This window comes from Atta cephalotes (assembly GCF_000143395.1).
Source record: "Atta cephalotes unplaced genomic scaffold scaffold00020, whole genome shotgun sequence".
Taxonomy (NCBI): domain Eukaryota; kingdom Metazoa; phylum Arthropoda; class Insecta; order Hymenoptera; family Formicidae; genus Atta; species Atta cephalotes.
In genome coordinates, this window is record NW_012130084.1 from 16,534 (window position 1) to 31,679 (window position 15,146).

Sequence of the window (15,146 nt, forward strand, 5' to 3'; positions counted from 1 at the left end):
TTTATTTAAATAATTATATATATATATAATTGTATATACATATATAAGTATATGTAGTTACCCAACAACAAAAATTATAACATAAGACGTTTTTAAATCATTTTTTAGACACTTTTTTAGACGTCTTTCCCTGATTAGACACTTTTTGTTGTCAATACATTAAATATTCCACCACCAGGGGTCCATCTAAAAAATACTGCTTGGAATTTTTAAAATAATCATAAAAACTTGTTAGTATATATATATATATATATATTTGATATATAATAAGTTTGAGAGTAAAAAAATAAGGCATATAAAATATTATATGCTTTGTAGATTCAAGATATTAGAGATAATTATAATTTTTATAATTGTTTTAAAACATTTTCTTTTCTTGATATTTGTAGCTAAAATTACAAAATATACAAAATTTTTATGCACATAAATTTTCAAGGATTTTTTTCGTACTTTCAAATAAAAATTAATTTTTAAACATTAAATTTATTACAACTATTAACAAATAATTGAGCAATAACACATTAGAAAAATAAATGCAAAACGAGGTATCTTAAATAATTTTTGTTTTATAATGATTAAACTGAAATTCCAATTTTATTTTGGAAAAAATATTTGTTTACAAGTGATGTCAAATTTTCTTTATAATACCATATTCTATATATATAAGAGTAATTCTTGAAAATTTTTTCAGATTTTAAAAAAATGCATATAATTTCTTATTTATTATATAAAACTGAAAAATTAATTTTTTTGTATTATTAAATTTTTTTTCACTAAAATTAACATTTTTATCTGAAAGTTAAATTTAAAAAATTCTAAAAAATACATCTATAAAAATTTTGTATATTTTGTGATTTTAGATATAAATGTCAAAGAAAGACAAATTTTTTAATATGATCACCTCTAATATTTTGAATGCAAAACTATGATTATTCATTTCTTTTGACCTTATACAATATGTGTACACGTTTTCATAATCATTTTAAAAGTCCTAAGCAGTTTACTTTTAAATGGACTCTTGATATACGTACATGCATAATGCACAATATATAATACAATATAATTTATACTCATTAAAATTTTTCAGCTTTAGATGCTATCATGCTTAAATTTTATCATTATTACTTATGTTTAATCTCGATCTCTTGTTCTTGATTTTCCAGCATAAACAAGAATTCAAAAGTGATGATAGGAGATAAATCCGTCAAGTTTATCAACAATCGAAGAGACAATCGGCGACAATTAAAATCTGACAATTCATTGACGATTCTTATTAGTGACCTTGAAAAGACAACAGTAGCTGTTATCTGCACTCGAGATCCATGCATTTATGAGCAAAAAAGTAAGAGTGATTGTATCGGCTTCATATTCTACAGCTGGGTTAACATAAAGAATTGCGGAAAGTCTCTGTAACTAGATTTATCTAGTTACCGCGATCAATCTTGCGCAGAGGAACAGTATTTCATCACATTCAATCTGACCTAATACCCTTTACTCCCCCGATTCCGCGGATACTATTGAGGAAAATTTCCTTCCTCCGACACAGATTCCAGCTCGGTGACAGCGTAAATTTACGGGACATTCTGTGACTGATAAAAACCGATCTATCGACGTAAGCAGTTACGCTCGATTGGATAAACTTAATAATTCAACAGCTTCAAATATCCTTTTTAACTGGATACCCAATATAACTCAATATAAAAGTCTACAGAATCTACGTCAAATCAATTGCAACAAATCATTTCGACAAATCAGTTCGACATTTTGACGTAAAATTTAGTATCATCTAAAATCTAAATGTAAAAAAAATATGACTGATATTTCAATCAGTGCAAGATATTAAAAAAAATCAAAGTTCTTTAAATGATCAGTCAAACTCAACAATTTCGTTTCGCAGAAATGTAAAATCGCGCACGAGATTTGTATCATTAAATTAATGAGAAATTATAAATATAAGGACGTACACAAGCAATTGTGATGTTTTGTACACATAGATTTTCTCAAGCTACAATGAGTTCATTGAGTTATATAACTCGGTACACTTCTCTGACAATCACTAAAATATAATCTCGAGTATTTTAAATTGTTTGAGCATTGTGTCAGCATCAGTCTGAATTATCAGTTTTAAGCCAAGATAAAAAGGCAATTACATAATTTTACCTCGATATTTGGATTCGCGGTACTCGAATTCGCCATTGGAACCACGGCAACTGACATTCCAACCCTGAGAGTGTATCCGATGGTCATGGCCAGGAAAAGCAGCAATGTTTGCAGATGTCTGATCCCGAACATACCTGCAAAAGAAGTTTATTCTCTTATTCTGAATAATACAATTTAATATCAAATTGATTAATATTTATTTTATATAAATATTATATATTATTATATAGTATTTATTATTTTATTTATATAAATAACAACAGAAATTCCTTATTCAATTATCTAAATTTGATACTTTTGTTACATAATTTACAAAAATAAAAGCTAATCAAAAATTATTTCATTATGTCTTATCATTTACAAATTTCGTTAATTTCTTTTTTGAGAAAAAAATTAAGAATTTTCAGCGATCAAAGGAAATACGATCGAACATTAATCAATCTAAAACGCGAATATGATTTTCAATTAACATTCAAATTTTTAGAAATTATTGTCATCATAATAATGTTAAAATTAATCTTGAACTGAGATAATCTCAAGTACTAGCGATAATTAAGTAAACGAGTGAGCAAACAACAAAAGATGTTCAGATACAAATGACAAGTGGATTATGTAAAATTATGGAGCCTTAAACGATAGGTCATAAAAAAGCGTAATAAAATAAAAATGCAGTTTAGTAACTAACGATAATAAAACAAAAGATGATGATAAAAACATGAAAGAAACATTAAATATAATAATAATATTTCTTCATTTAGTAAAAAGTAAATAATTTTTGCCATTAAAAAAAAATTTGAAATTTTTTCAAGACACATACTTATCGAAGGAATGATAAATTGATAAGTGTAATTACTGAGTATATTGCAATAATTATTTAACTGCACGTAGTTACTGCAACTGTAATAGCTATAATCTATAAGTAATCCCATTTATGATAACAAATGACAAATCCGATAGCATAAATCCGCAAATATTAGTATTTGCTTACAAGAAAGCGAGTTTCGCTCGTACCACGCGACATTAGAAAAACGAATTAAACCATGGTCGTACTTCCGTAGATCAATAAACTTGTCCTTTTTAACTGAATTTATTATATCGTTTATCTTTTTTATTTTTTTTTTCAACGTGAAGAGAGAAATAAAAAGGATGAATCGTCGTTACAAGAAATTTGGGAATTCATGGCATCATTTTATCTTCGTTGTTCACTGAATGTAAATAAAATAATGCACTCTGGATGTTTCTAAACATAGCCTGAATTGAAAATAGACCTATTTTTTTGTCTCTGTATTGGACTTTTTATTTCATTTTCGCCAAATTTCAAATATATTTTCATTTTAAATATAATTAAAGTGCAGTTTACTAGAAAGAATTTTTCCTCTTTTTCTCTTCACGTTGGAGAAAAAAAGAGAAAAGAGAAATAAATGGTTCATACTCACAAGTTCAGCTAAAAAGAAAACAAATAAAACATTTTGCGATAACACAAGTTTATATATTCAATTTAAAATGACCGATTTGTATCAAGATCAATTATTTAACATACAGAAAGATATCGATTCCAATTAAAATTCATTCTTTAATCAACAATTTTATAGAAGAATCTTTGTTTTATAAATCAACTTAATTTTCAGATTTCACTTAGGAATGTTTATGGCTTGAATAGTGATTAAAGTTCCTGCATACTAATACTCCGTTACAAAGTCGTTACTAATCATCACGTAATTACACAGGACACGTATAATTACGTAGGTATGTGCCGATGATATCCAGTTAACATACAACGAGATAATGGCTCGAGAGAAAAGAAACACGTGGATGACGTAGAAGAAAAGCGTATGTTATATCAGATTTTTATTTAACAATTTATGAAACAAATTTTATTCTTTGCAGAAAAAACAATTCCAAATTTTGATTTTAAAAAAACATTATTCGCTTGTTATACAGAGAAATTACCTTGAAACTTATCATTATAGACTGATATACACATTTCATTAATATTATAAAGATATAATAATTTCGAGATTATATTTTTAATTAATCTATGTTATCATAGCCAATTGTATCAAGTAAAATATCCGATGATAATGATAATGAGAATCTTCTCAAAAATTTTAGAAGTCACATTCCACAATAGAAAAAATATATTATCAACGTAAACATTGTATTCCTTAGAAAGTATAAGTAGAATGCGATAGTATTAAATAAGTATTGCATCATAAGTATAAAAAAATATGCCAAGTTCGAACGATACATTCTCATACATTTCTCATCGAAATTGGATGATAACTAATCAATATAGCGAGTGAAATCCGATAAGACATAAGCAGGAGCAATCATACAAAAATAAATCGTGATACGTAACGAGATTTAGTAGAAGATACACAGATATCGAGATAATATAATATATACGAGATAATATAATATATATGATAAAATATAAAAAATATAATTTTTTTCATAATATAATTATTCATTAATGAGAGAGAAATAATATACGGCGAAATGGACCCGTTATCCGTCGATCGTCGCGCACGATTTGTATTTTTGGATCACCGATCCCAAGTTATAGACGACAGCTCACTCTAAGTATCGATAACGTGACGCTTTTTATTGTAATCGAAACGAAGCGAACTTACAACTTGCACACCCGATAATCCCAGATAAAGTAACCAAACGATAAACAAGAGAATTATCGAATACGCGTTAGAAAAACACTTTCAACATCTTTTGTCGATAATTACAAAATGAAGATTCAAATGCATAACTGAGTCAATTAGAAGATTTGAAATATCGTATTTTCAAGGATTTTACACATCTGCCCCTTCGCTTTATTAAATATTTCTCATTAATTTTTAAATAGCATTGTTATTATTGACGTTTCTAACTTCTTTTAATTATTATTATATTGTGTGTGTTTGTATTTGTTATTACTATTATTTTTATATTTTTATTATTTTACTATTTCGATCTTTCTATATTTATTATGTTTGTTTTTAGTAATATAATAGTTTATGGAAGACGCTATATCATAAGTGACAAGCAATTTCAAAAACTACTTTTCCTCTGCGACTTTTCTTATCACTCAAAAGATACCTTTATGCACATATATTTTTCTAAACTGTTTTTTTTAAATAGTATCTTTTTTTTAAACTTAAAAGATCGAGTATGTTTCGCTATGCTTTATCTTCAAGGTAATCTTGCGAAGTTTAACAACGCAATTATATATTGTATTGTATACGAACAAAATGTGTGCGGGCTTTATTGCAATATGTGTACTCTGTAGATGAAATTATACAATTGCGACAAAAAAGGACGAATTCATGATATTATTTCAACCAATCCGTATCGAAAGGTCGTTTTGCATATTAATGCAAACTTTACATACGTTGTATCATAAATGGTTCTACATTAGTCATAAATAACTTGCGATAATCCATTATTACTTTACTTTCACTGCTCCTTAATGTACTTTTGTAAATGATTTTTATTGAAAAAAATATAAAGGTAATTTCACTCGTATTTTTTTATTTCAGTGTCTCTTCACAATTATTAATCCGATATCAATGATTATGATATGATAGCCTAAAGATAGTTACGACTGACAGGATTAATTTAACGATACATTCCACACTAGGATACACTAGATATCTTTGCATTAAGTCTTATTTGCAAACTTGTCTCATTACGTAAAAAAATAAGTAAACATATATAAATCATTTAATTAAATTTAATGACTTCAATTTGATGAAGCTACAAATGTTCTCCTACACTCCTACGTGTGACATTTCGCAAGATTTTAAATAAAATTTTCAATGAAAATCATATCTCTATTTGGGTAACAATCAACTGAGATATTTCAATATTAAATTTAATAGCGCAATTCATTAAAGTTTATACTTAATTTATGGTACTTTAAAAATTTATATTTTATTAACTTTTTTTTGTTATGTTTTATCGTGTTAAAATTTATAAAGATATGTAATAAAAATAATTATTTCTTTTATCTTATATATAACAATTATTCCTATCATAAAACATTATTATATAATAAAAGAGAATTAATTGTTAGTGAGGTTTGAACTCAAGTCTATAAATTAAGAAGCTGTTACCATATCTACTACGCTACAAGTACTCAAATATAAACATTCTAATAAATTCTAATGAACTGCTGCTACTAAATTTAATATTGAAATTTAATATTTCGAAAACGGTTACGCTCAAATAGAGATATAATTATATTTAGGGAAACATACTTTATAATCCTGTCAACTTTCATTAAAATCAGTCAGGACTACTTCTGAGTCTCTCTCTGTCCTTGTAAATTCATAATTCGCTAATTCTGAATTTATTTAGAAGCTTATACTTAGAAGCTATAAATTTTCATTTGTTCCAAGCATTTCGTTGATTGAACAATATTTATGTCAATCGAACATATTTTTTCCCCATTTTAAACACATTTATAGAAAAATAGAATACATGTTACAGAAATATATTTCATAGAAAAATAGATGTTTTATGATACCTGACGACTAGACATTTTTTTCAAAAATTTGTTCATTAGGTACAATTTCAGATAGTAAGTATCGTTATCGTTAAAATGTCGGCATTTAAATAATTATTTTTAGATGTTAAAATGATGACATTAGTTTACTATCTGAGATAAATCTAATAACGAAATTGATTGGACGCTTTCAATGCGCACTGATACACATGAAAACCGATTAAATCGTGAAGTATTCAATACTTTATTGTGTTGTTAGATAAAATATATATTTTATAATTTGAAATACTTGTTTTTCACTTTTACACTCAAATTAAATCATTGTATAACGGCTTTAATACGCACTAGTGCACACTAATGCTTTCAATTGAATTCGCTACAAGAAATCTGATTCTTAAATAAATTCCACAGATTACAATCCTTTCAGACGTCTATTAAATCCTTATTCGAATATCAAATTCAAGTATTATCCACAGTCACTGACGATTTTCTTACAGCTCTGTTGCAGGATCGGAGACGCGGTGGGCAACTTTTGCGACGTTTTCTCGACGACATCGGCGTCTTCATCCTTCTTGATAGCCGTCATTTCGCACGTCGCGTCTCCTCACACTCCGTTAAAATCCTTATCTCGCCCGCCGTGGCGATATTTATACGGGCATGCCCCTTCCTTTTCGATCTCGTTTCCGTTCCCTCCCTCCATTATCATCGGCGCCGTCATTATCGTGTAGTTAACAGGTGATTTACCTGATTTCTGCCTTTTCATGAAGATCGAAATATCTAAAACCGTGGGTTAAATTTAAAAAAAAAAAAATTTTTTTCAGCACAGTACAAAACAAATCTGAAGGAATTGTTTCGCGACGAAGCGAATATCAGCCTTAAGTCATTTTCTCCGGATTTTCGAATGCATTACTCGTTCCTCTATTAGCATAATCGCAACCATTTCGAGTGAACATTCGAATGTTTGAAAAGAGAAACTCGGCAAACACACGCAAATAATCTTTACAATTAAAAATGAATAAATAAGGATCTATGTGCTAGGACATGAAATTAAAATTAAACATGAAGCATTTCAATTCCTGTTTCAATAGTATTTTAATATAGTTTCTTCATAGGCGACTTGTACAAACATATAAAAATATTGCATTTTGCACTTATTATAGATCCGCTTCTCTTAACTGAATCAAGTTGCTCGATTTATATTCGAAATGAAATACATATACGTATCTGATTCTGATTTAAGAACACAAAAAAAAGTGAAATATAAGAAAAAACAGATAAAAGAAGCGAATCCTGTATTTTATTCTGTTATACAAGCGTTCCCAATATCTTACACAAAAATCTTGAATCGTTCGATAAAACTGAGAAAATTCGCGTGTATAACATTAAATTTAAAAATAAAATTATATCGACTATTTTTTTTATTTTATCTGTTATGATAACTTTCTACACAGTAAGTTATGGTACATTACTTCACATCCTTAGCCAACGTTAAAGGGCTATGAGGATGCAAAAAAAATCGTATTCTACAATTCATTATGCAAAAATATAATAATATTTAATTTATAATATTTATACTAGGAGTTGTTAGCATCAAATCCCGGCATATCTTCTGATTCTGGAAGTCATGTTACTGCGACCTTTGCTTTTTCCTAGCTGGTCCCTTGTTGTCATTCTCTTCTCTTTCCATGCTTTTCTTCGCAAGCCTGGAAGAGTGCCGAGTTGGCGTTAAGCGTACCGCCAATTCCGGACTGAAACAATTAACGATGCAACAATGAATTTCAATGCGAAATTTACGATGATAGATAATAAAATCGCTTCAACTCTTTCGCTACTACATAAAATTTTAATATATTTTATTATATTATTTTTATTGCTGGAGCAAGTATATTTTCAACGTCGCGTGGATTTTAGCGTGCCTAAAATATTTATTTTTTAGTTATTGTATTGCAATGCAATATTAAACATAGAAGTCTTTTTTTATTCAATATCTTCGAATTTTTTAAATATTTTGCTGTAACTTTGACAATAAATTACGATATATGTAGTTAATGTTCTGCATTACAATAAATGTAATATACAATTAGGTTTTAATTAAAGCAAAGAATCAATCAAAAAACAAATTATTTCACGTAATAAGATAATTCATATCTAAGCTTTTTTAATTATAAAAAAACATATTTTTCATTCGCTAACAATCAACTTATTGTTAAGCAATAGAAAATGTGTTACTATTTTCCAAAATGTACAGTAATCATTCATCAGTAATTTACTCAATGGTTGCATTCAGCAGAGAAAGTAGCTTTGCAACTGTTGTAAAATTCTTCAATATGATTGGTTCTTGCTTTTGGTTTCTTATGGATCTAAATATATAAACCAATCGTAATGAAGAATTTTACAACAGTTGCAAAGCCGCTTTCTCTGCTGAACACAGCCATTGAAAGATAACTTCCGTGTTTATTATATAACACATAAAAAATAAATTTATTTCGAATAATTAGAAAATTATATAATTCTTAATGTACCTTACTTTCCGTAAAATAATATAATTACAATAAAAGGAATCTCTAGAATCTTAAGAAATAATAACTTAAGAAATAATAACTCACCCTAGTTGATCAACTTTCTGCCGCTTTCCATTTGGTGTCTTTGCGTTATTCTTTTTTGTGTTTATTTCCGCATCAGACGGTGTTTCCTTCGCGTTATTGTGTTTTGTGGACGACGTTTCTTCCTTATTTAATGACGTTTCTTTCGTATTATTGTCCTTCGCGGACGATGTTTCTTTTCCATTCAATGACATTTTTTTCACATTATTGTTCTTCGCGGGCAACGTCTCTTTCCCGTTTAATAATATTTCTCTCGTATTATTATCCTTCGTCGGCAACGTCTTTTTCTCGTTCAATAATGTTTCTTTCGCATTTTCATCCTTCGTGGGTGTGTTCTTTTTGCATGAATTCGTCTGAGTGTGTTGTGACAAGGGCAATCGCGATTTTTGCGAGGCCTGGGACGCGTAGGTCTTCGATGTAAGCTGCGTAGGCGGCACGATACCATTATTTTCGTAGTAACGGGACAATCGAAGAGTCACACTTTTAGAGCAGTTAAACGTCTTGTAGATGCCCACCAGAGAGTCAGCCAGTTCGAACATATTCGAACGTAACGAAATGACGATGAATTGTGCGTTCTTCGTGCGCTCTTTGATGTAGTTACCAACAATGGAGACATTCTTGAAGTCGAGTGCCGCATCAATCTCATCCATAAAGTACACAGGCGTAGGTTTGTAATGATGGAGGGCGAAAACCAGCGCCAACGAACTTAGAGTCTTCTCACCGCCACTGAGTTTATCGATGCTCTTCCATGATTTCTTGGGTGGACGCACACTAAATACAATACCCTCGCTTAACGGATCTAACGAATCCACCAGTTCTAGCTCTGCATCGCCGCCAAGCGTAATCATCTGGTACATCTCTTTCAACTTGGTAGTGATCAGGGTAAAACCGTGTAGGAATTCCTGGATCCTGCGTCGTCGAGCAGTCTCGTAGATGTCACGCATCTTGTTGCGTTTCGATGTCGTCTCTTCCAAGTCAGCGGCACGGCTTATATACAGTGCATCTTTCTCCTCGTAGTCCGCAATGATTTGCATGTTGGGTATCTGCTCGGGTAGCTTTTTCTTTATCTTCATCAAATTCTGCAGCAACATCTTCATGTCCAATTGATTGATCTCTTCCTCAGTCAGATCCTTAAGTGGCTCTAAAGCCTCATGGGGAATCTGACGTAGTTTCAAATTCTTTATATCCCGGTTATACATGGGGATCATTTGCTGGAACTCTTTTAATGATTTCTTATTCTCTTGTAATTTCTGCTCCACATCGATCTTCATCGCCTTCATTTTGTCCTCACGCGCCTGCAGTTCGTTCAGCTCGTTCTTCAAAGACAATGTGGCGTCGTCCCATTCTACCAATATCTCATTGAGTCCCTTCAATTCATCCAGAATGACTTTAGCATGTTCCTCGAGTTCGGATTTTTCCTTCTTAATGTCCCTTAGCTTCTGCTCGCAGGTGTGTACATCATTTTCCAGCGTTTCTATGTGTTTCTCAGTCTTCTTGACGTTTCTCTCGGCAGTTTTAATAGCCACCTGCAGACGATATATCTCCGCCTTGGTTTTATCTACCGATTTGGTCAGCTGCGTAATTTTCGCCTGCTGATCTCGCACCCGACTGCCGGAGATATCATCTATCTTCTTGTTGATACGTTTCACCTCTTGCTCTACTGAAGCGGAATTCTCTTCGACTTCGTCCAGATGCAATTTCGTCGCGTCCACCACTTTCTGTAATTGCATAACTTTCTTTGGATCTGTTATAGCGTTCGCGACAGTTTTTTCCTGTGCCTTCAGCTGCGCTCGCAATGATGGCTCCTGCTCGCTCAGCGTCTGTACCTCGATATTGAATTTCTGTTTATTAATTTTCATATCTTTCAAACCAGATGTCAACACATGGACTTGTTCTTCCAGAGGTTTCTGCTTCGCTCTCAGCTTATTGCACTCTTCAAATACAGTATCCAACTGCGATTGTAATTTTTCAATATCAGTATTCGATGGCTCATTTCTCACCACCTTCTGACCCATCCGACCTCGGAATACTGTGCGACCACCACCACTCATCGTACCCGATAGTTCGATCAATTCGCCTTTCAATGTTACCACGCGATATCGTATGCTACCATAAGCGATGCGTGTTGCCTGATCCAAATCCTGCGCTACCAAAGTGTCTTGAAGACCATAATAAAACGCTGGCAGCACTCGCTCATCTTCTACTTTAATCAAATCAAACAGTCGATGTACGTTCTCCGGTGTATGGATCCTCTGATTGATCTTACTTTGGAATCGCTGCTGTTTTTCTAAAGCTATAAATGTAGCACGTCCTATGTTATGTTGTCGTAGATAGGTGATACATGCCTGCGCAGTGGTTACCGTGTCCACAACAATGTCATCCAATGGACCACATGCCGTCGACACAGCGACATCATATTTGGCATCAATCGCGCCCAAATCGCCCTGTACAGAAACAAATTCTTACAAAATTTGCTATTTTAAGCAAAAGAAAATCTTGATATTCGCAGATCCAGTGTATTTCAAATTAATGTATCTTTGTTTAAAGTTAATGTAATTGAATAATTTTTTTTCATTTTGTTGAAGGTCAAAATTCGAAGAATAAAATTATGTACTTAAAAATACATAAAGTGAAAAACATTAGTTAAAAGAATCTTTCACAATATAATTGAAGAAATATCCAATTGGATCAGAGTCTACTTAATCTGCGAATATTGACCAGGGTTAACCAATGCAATGCTGTTCTATTTCGCGCATTTTGGAAAATCTCACTCACCAGTCTCCCAAATATTCCAGGTAATCGTCCCTCACGTTTTTCTCTCATCAATGAGTCTAAGATGTGATTTCGTGATCTACTGGCCTGCATGGCAGAACGCTGTTCCTCAAAAGTAATTCGCATCTTCTGCAGCTGAGTGGTTTTCTCGCTTTCGAGTGCCTTTGCTTCATTTAATTCGCTCTGTGCCTGCTTCAAACTGCGCTCAGTTGCCGGGATTTTCGTCTCGAATAATGCCAGCTGCTTTTGTCGCTCTTTGAGAGTATTCGCAGTTCTTTCCAGAGACTCTCGGAGATTTTCTAATTTCTCTTTCTCGATTTTCTCTACCGATGTATAAAGTTCCAACTCTGATTGCGCGATATCGTATGCTGCTTTCGCTTGATCCACATCTTTCCTAAGAGATATCAGCTTTTTCTCCAACTTGGACCGCTCATTCAGTAACGGCTCTGTCTTTTCTCGTAGATTCGACATCAAAGTTGCTAACGCAGCCTCTTCGTTTTCTTTATTGGCTGCCTGCGTCTCGATCAGATGCTCGCATTCATTAATATCCTTGGCGTTTTTCTCTGGTACCTTCAGTAGTTCCTCCAGCTTACTTTTCTCCTGTGATCGTTACATAAATTACCAAATATATAATTTGATACAAAAAAATATATATAACAAAATATAATACTTATAATTTACATGTAAATTCAATTTTTTGTTAAGATTTTTGTTAAGATAATAAAGAGAAAAATTACCGTTTTACTAGACGCTATATTGGCTTTCCGTCGCTTATTTGTTTCTATTAGTTCGGCGTGCAGCGACTCGTCCTGCTTGTGCAGTTCATCGAATCTCGCCGTGGCTTCGTCCTTCTGCCGTTGCAAAGCGTCCCACTTCTTGTTCTTCTCCTTAATAATCTTGCTTTTTTCCTCCTTCTCTTTGCTAACACTAATCATTTCGTCTGTCAATGTAGTATATTCCTTAGTAATATTATCGTTCGTCGCTTCGCATTCAACAAGCTTCTTCATTGCCTCGAATCTGAAATAGAAATATTTCGTAATTTTCAATAGTTAGCTAAGCTGATATAACACTTCAAATGTCTTCAGATTTAAATCAAATAATAAAACTTTTCATGAACAACTCACCTTTTGCAATGATAAATTTGATGCTGCAAACTGATCATTGAATTCTCCGTTTTTAAGAATTGTACTGCCTCTTGCATAGGCTCCTCCAAAGCCTCTTTCTCCTTTTGCACGACTCTAAGTCGATGCAGCTTCTCCATTTTACGTTCTGTTAATTCTTCGATCTTATTCAATAATTTCTCCAAGGGTTCTTTGTAACGAAATGTGCCAATAATATCTTCCAAAAATTCTAACATTCCGGTATCGTTTTCATTTTGAGCCTTTGGTTTCATTAATGCAATTTGTTCTACTTCACCCTAAAGAAAGCAATTCTCATGGAATTTTTTTACTAATATAGATACTAATATAGAATTTTACTTTACTAATATAGAATTTAATGTAATTAATAAGTATTCTGATTTGAATGTATTGGGTTGTCCGGAAAATTCGTGCCGCAAAAGATTTAAATTTAATCAATGAAATTAAAAATTTAAATCTTCTGCGTTTCAATTTTCCTTCAAAATCGACACGAATTTTCCGGATAACTCAATATTTAATATATATTGTATTTTATATATAATAAATTGATTTTAAATATAATTTAAGTAATTTAACATGTATAATTTAACATGTATTAACTTTTGAAAGTTTTTGTAAATATTTTGGTATTTTTTTAAAAAAAGAACACTAGAAAAATTCAAAATATTGAATGTGTTTAAGAAATAATCAACAAATGTGTATAAAAACAATTACATTGGAAAGATAGAGGAAAATTAATTATATAAAGTTTGGTTTTTCACAAGAATTATTTTAAAAATGATATGAAAATAAGATCAAATAGATTACATGTGTTCACATGATTAAAAAAAATCTTCTCAAGTTAAATCTATTCTAGATTCTACCAATAATAAAACATTACATGATTCTACCTGTAATATCAAAAAACGATTGTGATCCAAATCGACTCCATGATACCTCAAGAGTTTAGCAATCTCTTTAAATTGTACTTTCTTCTTATTAAGCTCATAATATGATGAATTATCCTTGAATGCTGTTCTAGATATGACAAACTCACTATCCGAAACAACATCGTAGTCTTCACCAGGCTTAAAATTAATTTGATTAAAAATTAATTAGCTTAGTATACTTATTATTATCATATTACTATTATTATATTACTATTATTATAGTTACTTATTAATTATTATTAATTGCTAGCAGAAATCAAACTGTCATACTTGTACTTATACCTTAAACTCTAAATCATTAATATCATTACCTTATCGATAATTCTTTGGAAATGTATGGAAACAGTGCAACTGTTCACATTCGGATGCTCACTGGAATTATGTATCAAGACAGAGATTTTTTTCGACCTAATCTTGCTAGCACGATAGCCAAACACAAACAGCATAGAGTCTATCACATTGCTCTTGCCACTGCCATTGGGACCCACTATCGCTGAGAAACTCTGAAAGAAAGAAATAATAAATTTTGTTATTTATTTTTGCATTAGATTGCACTAAAATTTCCTCACTTGTCCCAAATATCTATTTAACTTTAAGTTCCAAAAGCGTACACTAGTTTAGCTTTGATAAATAGCTCTGATAACAAATTCATAACAAATTCACTTGTATTATACTAAATTAGTGCTGCTGTACATAAAATTGGCCAAGTTAAATGTAGATGTAATGTGTTTCAAAATTCACTGCCAGCACTGAAAATCTATAGTTTACGTTATTTATATTATACATTTATTTATATTATACAATACTGGCAGTGAATTTTGGAACACAGCCATAAAAGCATGACAAAGTAAACTGCAATGTTCACAAAACGTTGGCATTCTAGTAATGGATCTAGACATGGAGATAACTCATAAAGCCTGATCGCACCAATGTTACTTTAACTTTAAGCAACTTAAAACTCTCTCTCTCTCTCTCTCNCTCATCTCTCTCTCTCACTCTCTACTACTACTACTCTACTACTATACTACTACTACTACTACTACTA

The 15,146-nt window shown here is 31.2% G+C and overlaps 2 protein-coding genes across 2 annotated transcripts in view; both read right to left on the minus strand.

The window, feature by feature from the left end:
• The window catches only part of LOC105619202 (putative inorganic phosphate cotransporter), a 10,468-nt gene extending 3,224 nt beyond the window's left edge, over positions 1-7,244 (minus strand). The window contains exons 1-2 of the mRNA XM_012200725.1: positions 7,154-7,244; positions 2,161-2,294 (exon numbers count right to left, since the gene is read on the minus strand). Coding sequence (XP_012056115.1) covers positions 2,161-2,294; positions 7,154-7,244 — 225 coding nt within the window. The remainder of the gene's footprint in view (positions 1-2,160; positions 2,295-7,153) is intronic.
• Positions 7,245-8,285: 1,041 nt separating this feature from the next.
• Positions 8,286-15,146, minus strand: part of LOC105619203 (structural maintenance of chromosomes protein 4) — a 7,820-nt gene continuing 959 nt past the window's right edge. Inside the window, exons 2-8 of the mRNA XM_012200727.1 lie at positions 14,413-14,604; positions 14,063-14,239; positions 13,158-13,450; positions 12,771-13,050; positions 12,037-12,633; positions 9,265-11,705; positions 8,286-8,406 (exon numbers count right to left, since the gene is read on the minus strand). Coding sequence (XP_012056117.1) covers positions 8,286-8,406; positions 9,265-11,705; positions 12,037-12,633; positions 12,771-13,050; positions 13,158-13,450; positions 14,063-14,239; positions 14,413-14,604 — 4,101 coding nt within the window. The remainder of the gene's footprint in view (positions 8,407-9,264; positions 11,706-12,036; positions 12,634-12,770; positions 13,051-13,157; positions 13,451-14,062; positions 14,240-14,412; positions 14,605-15,146) is intronic.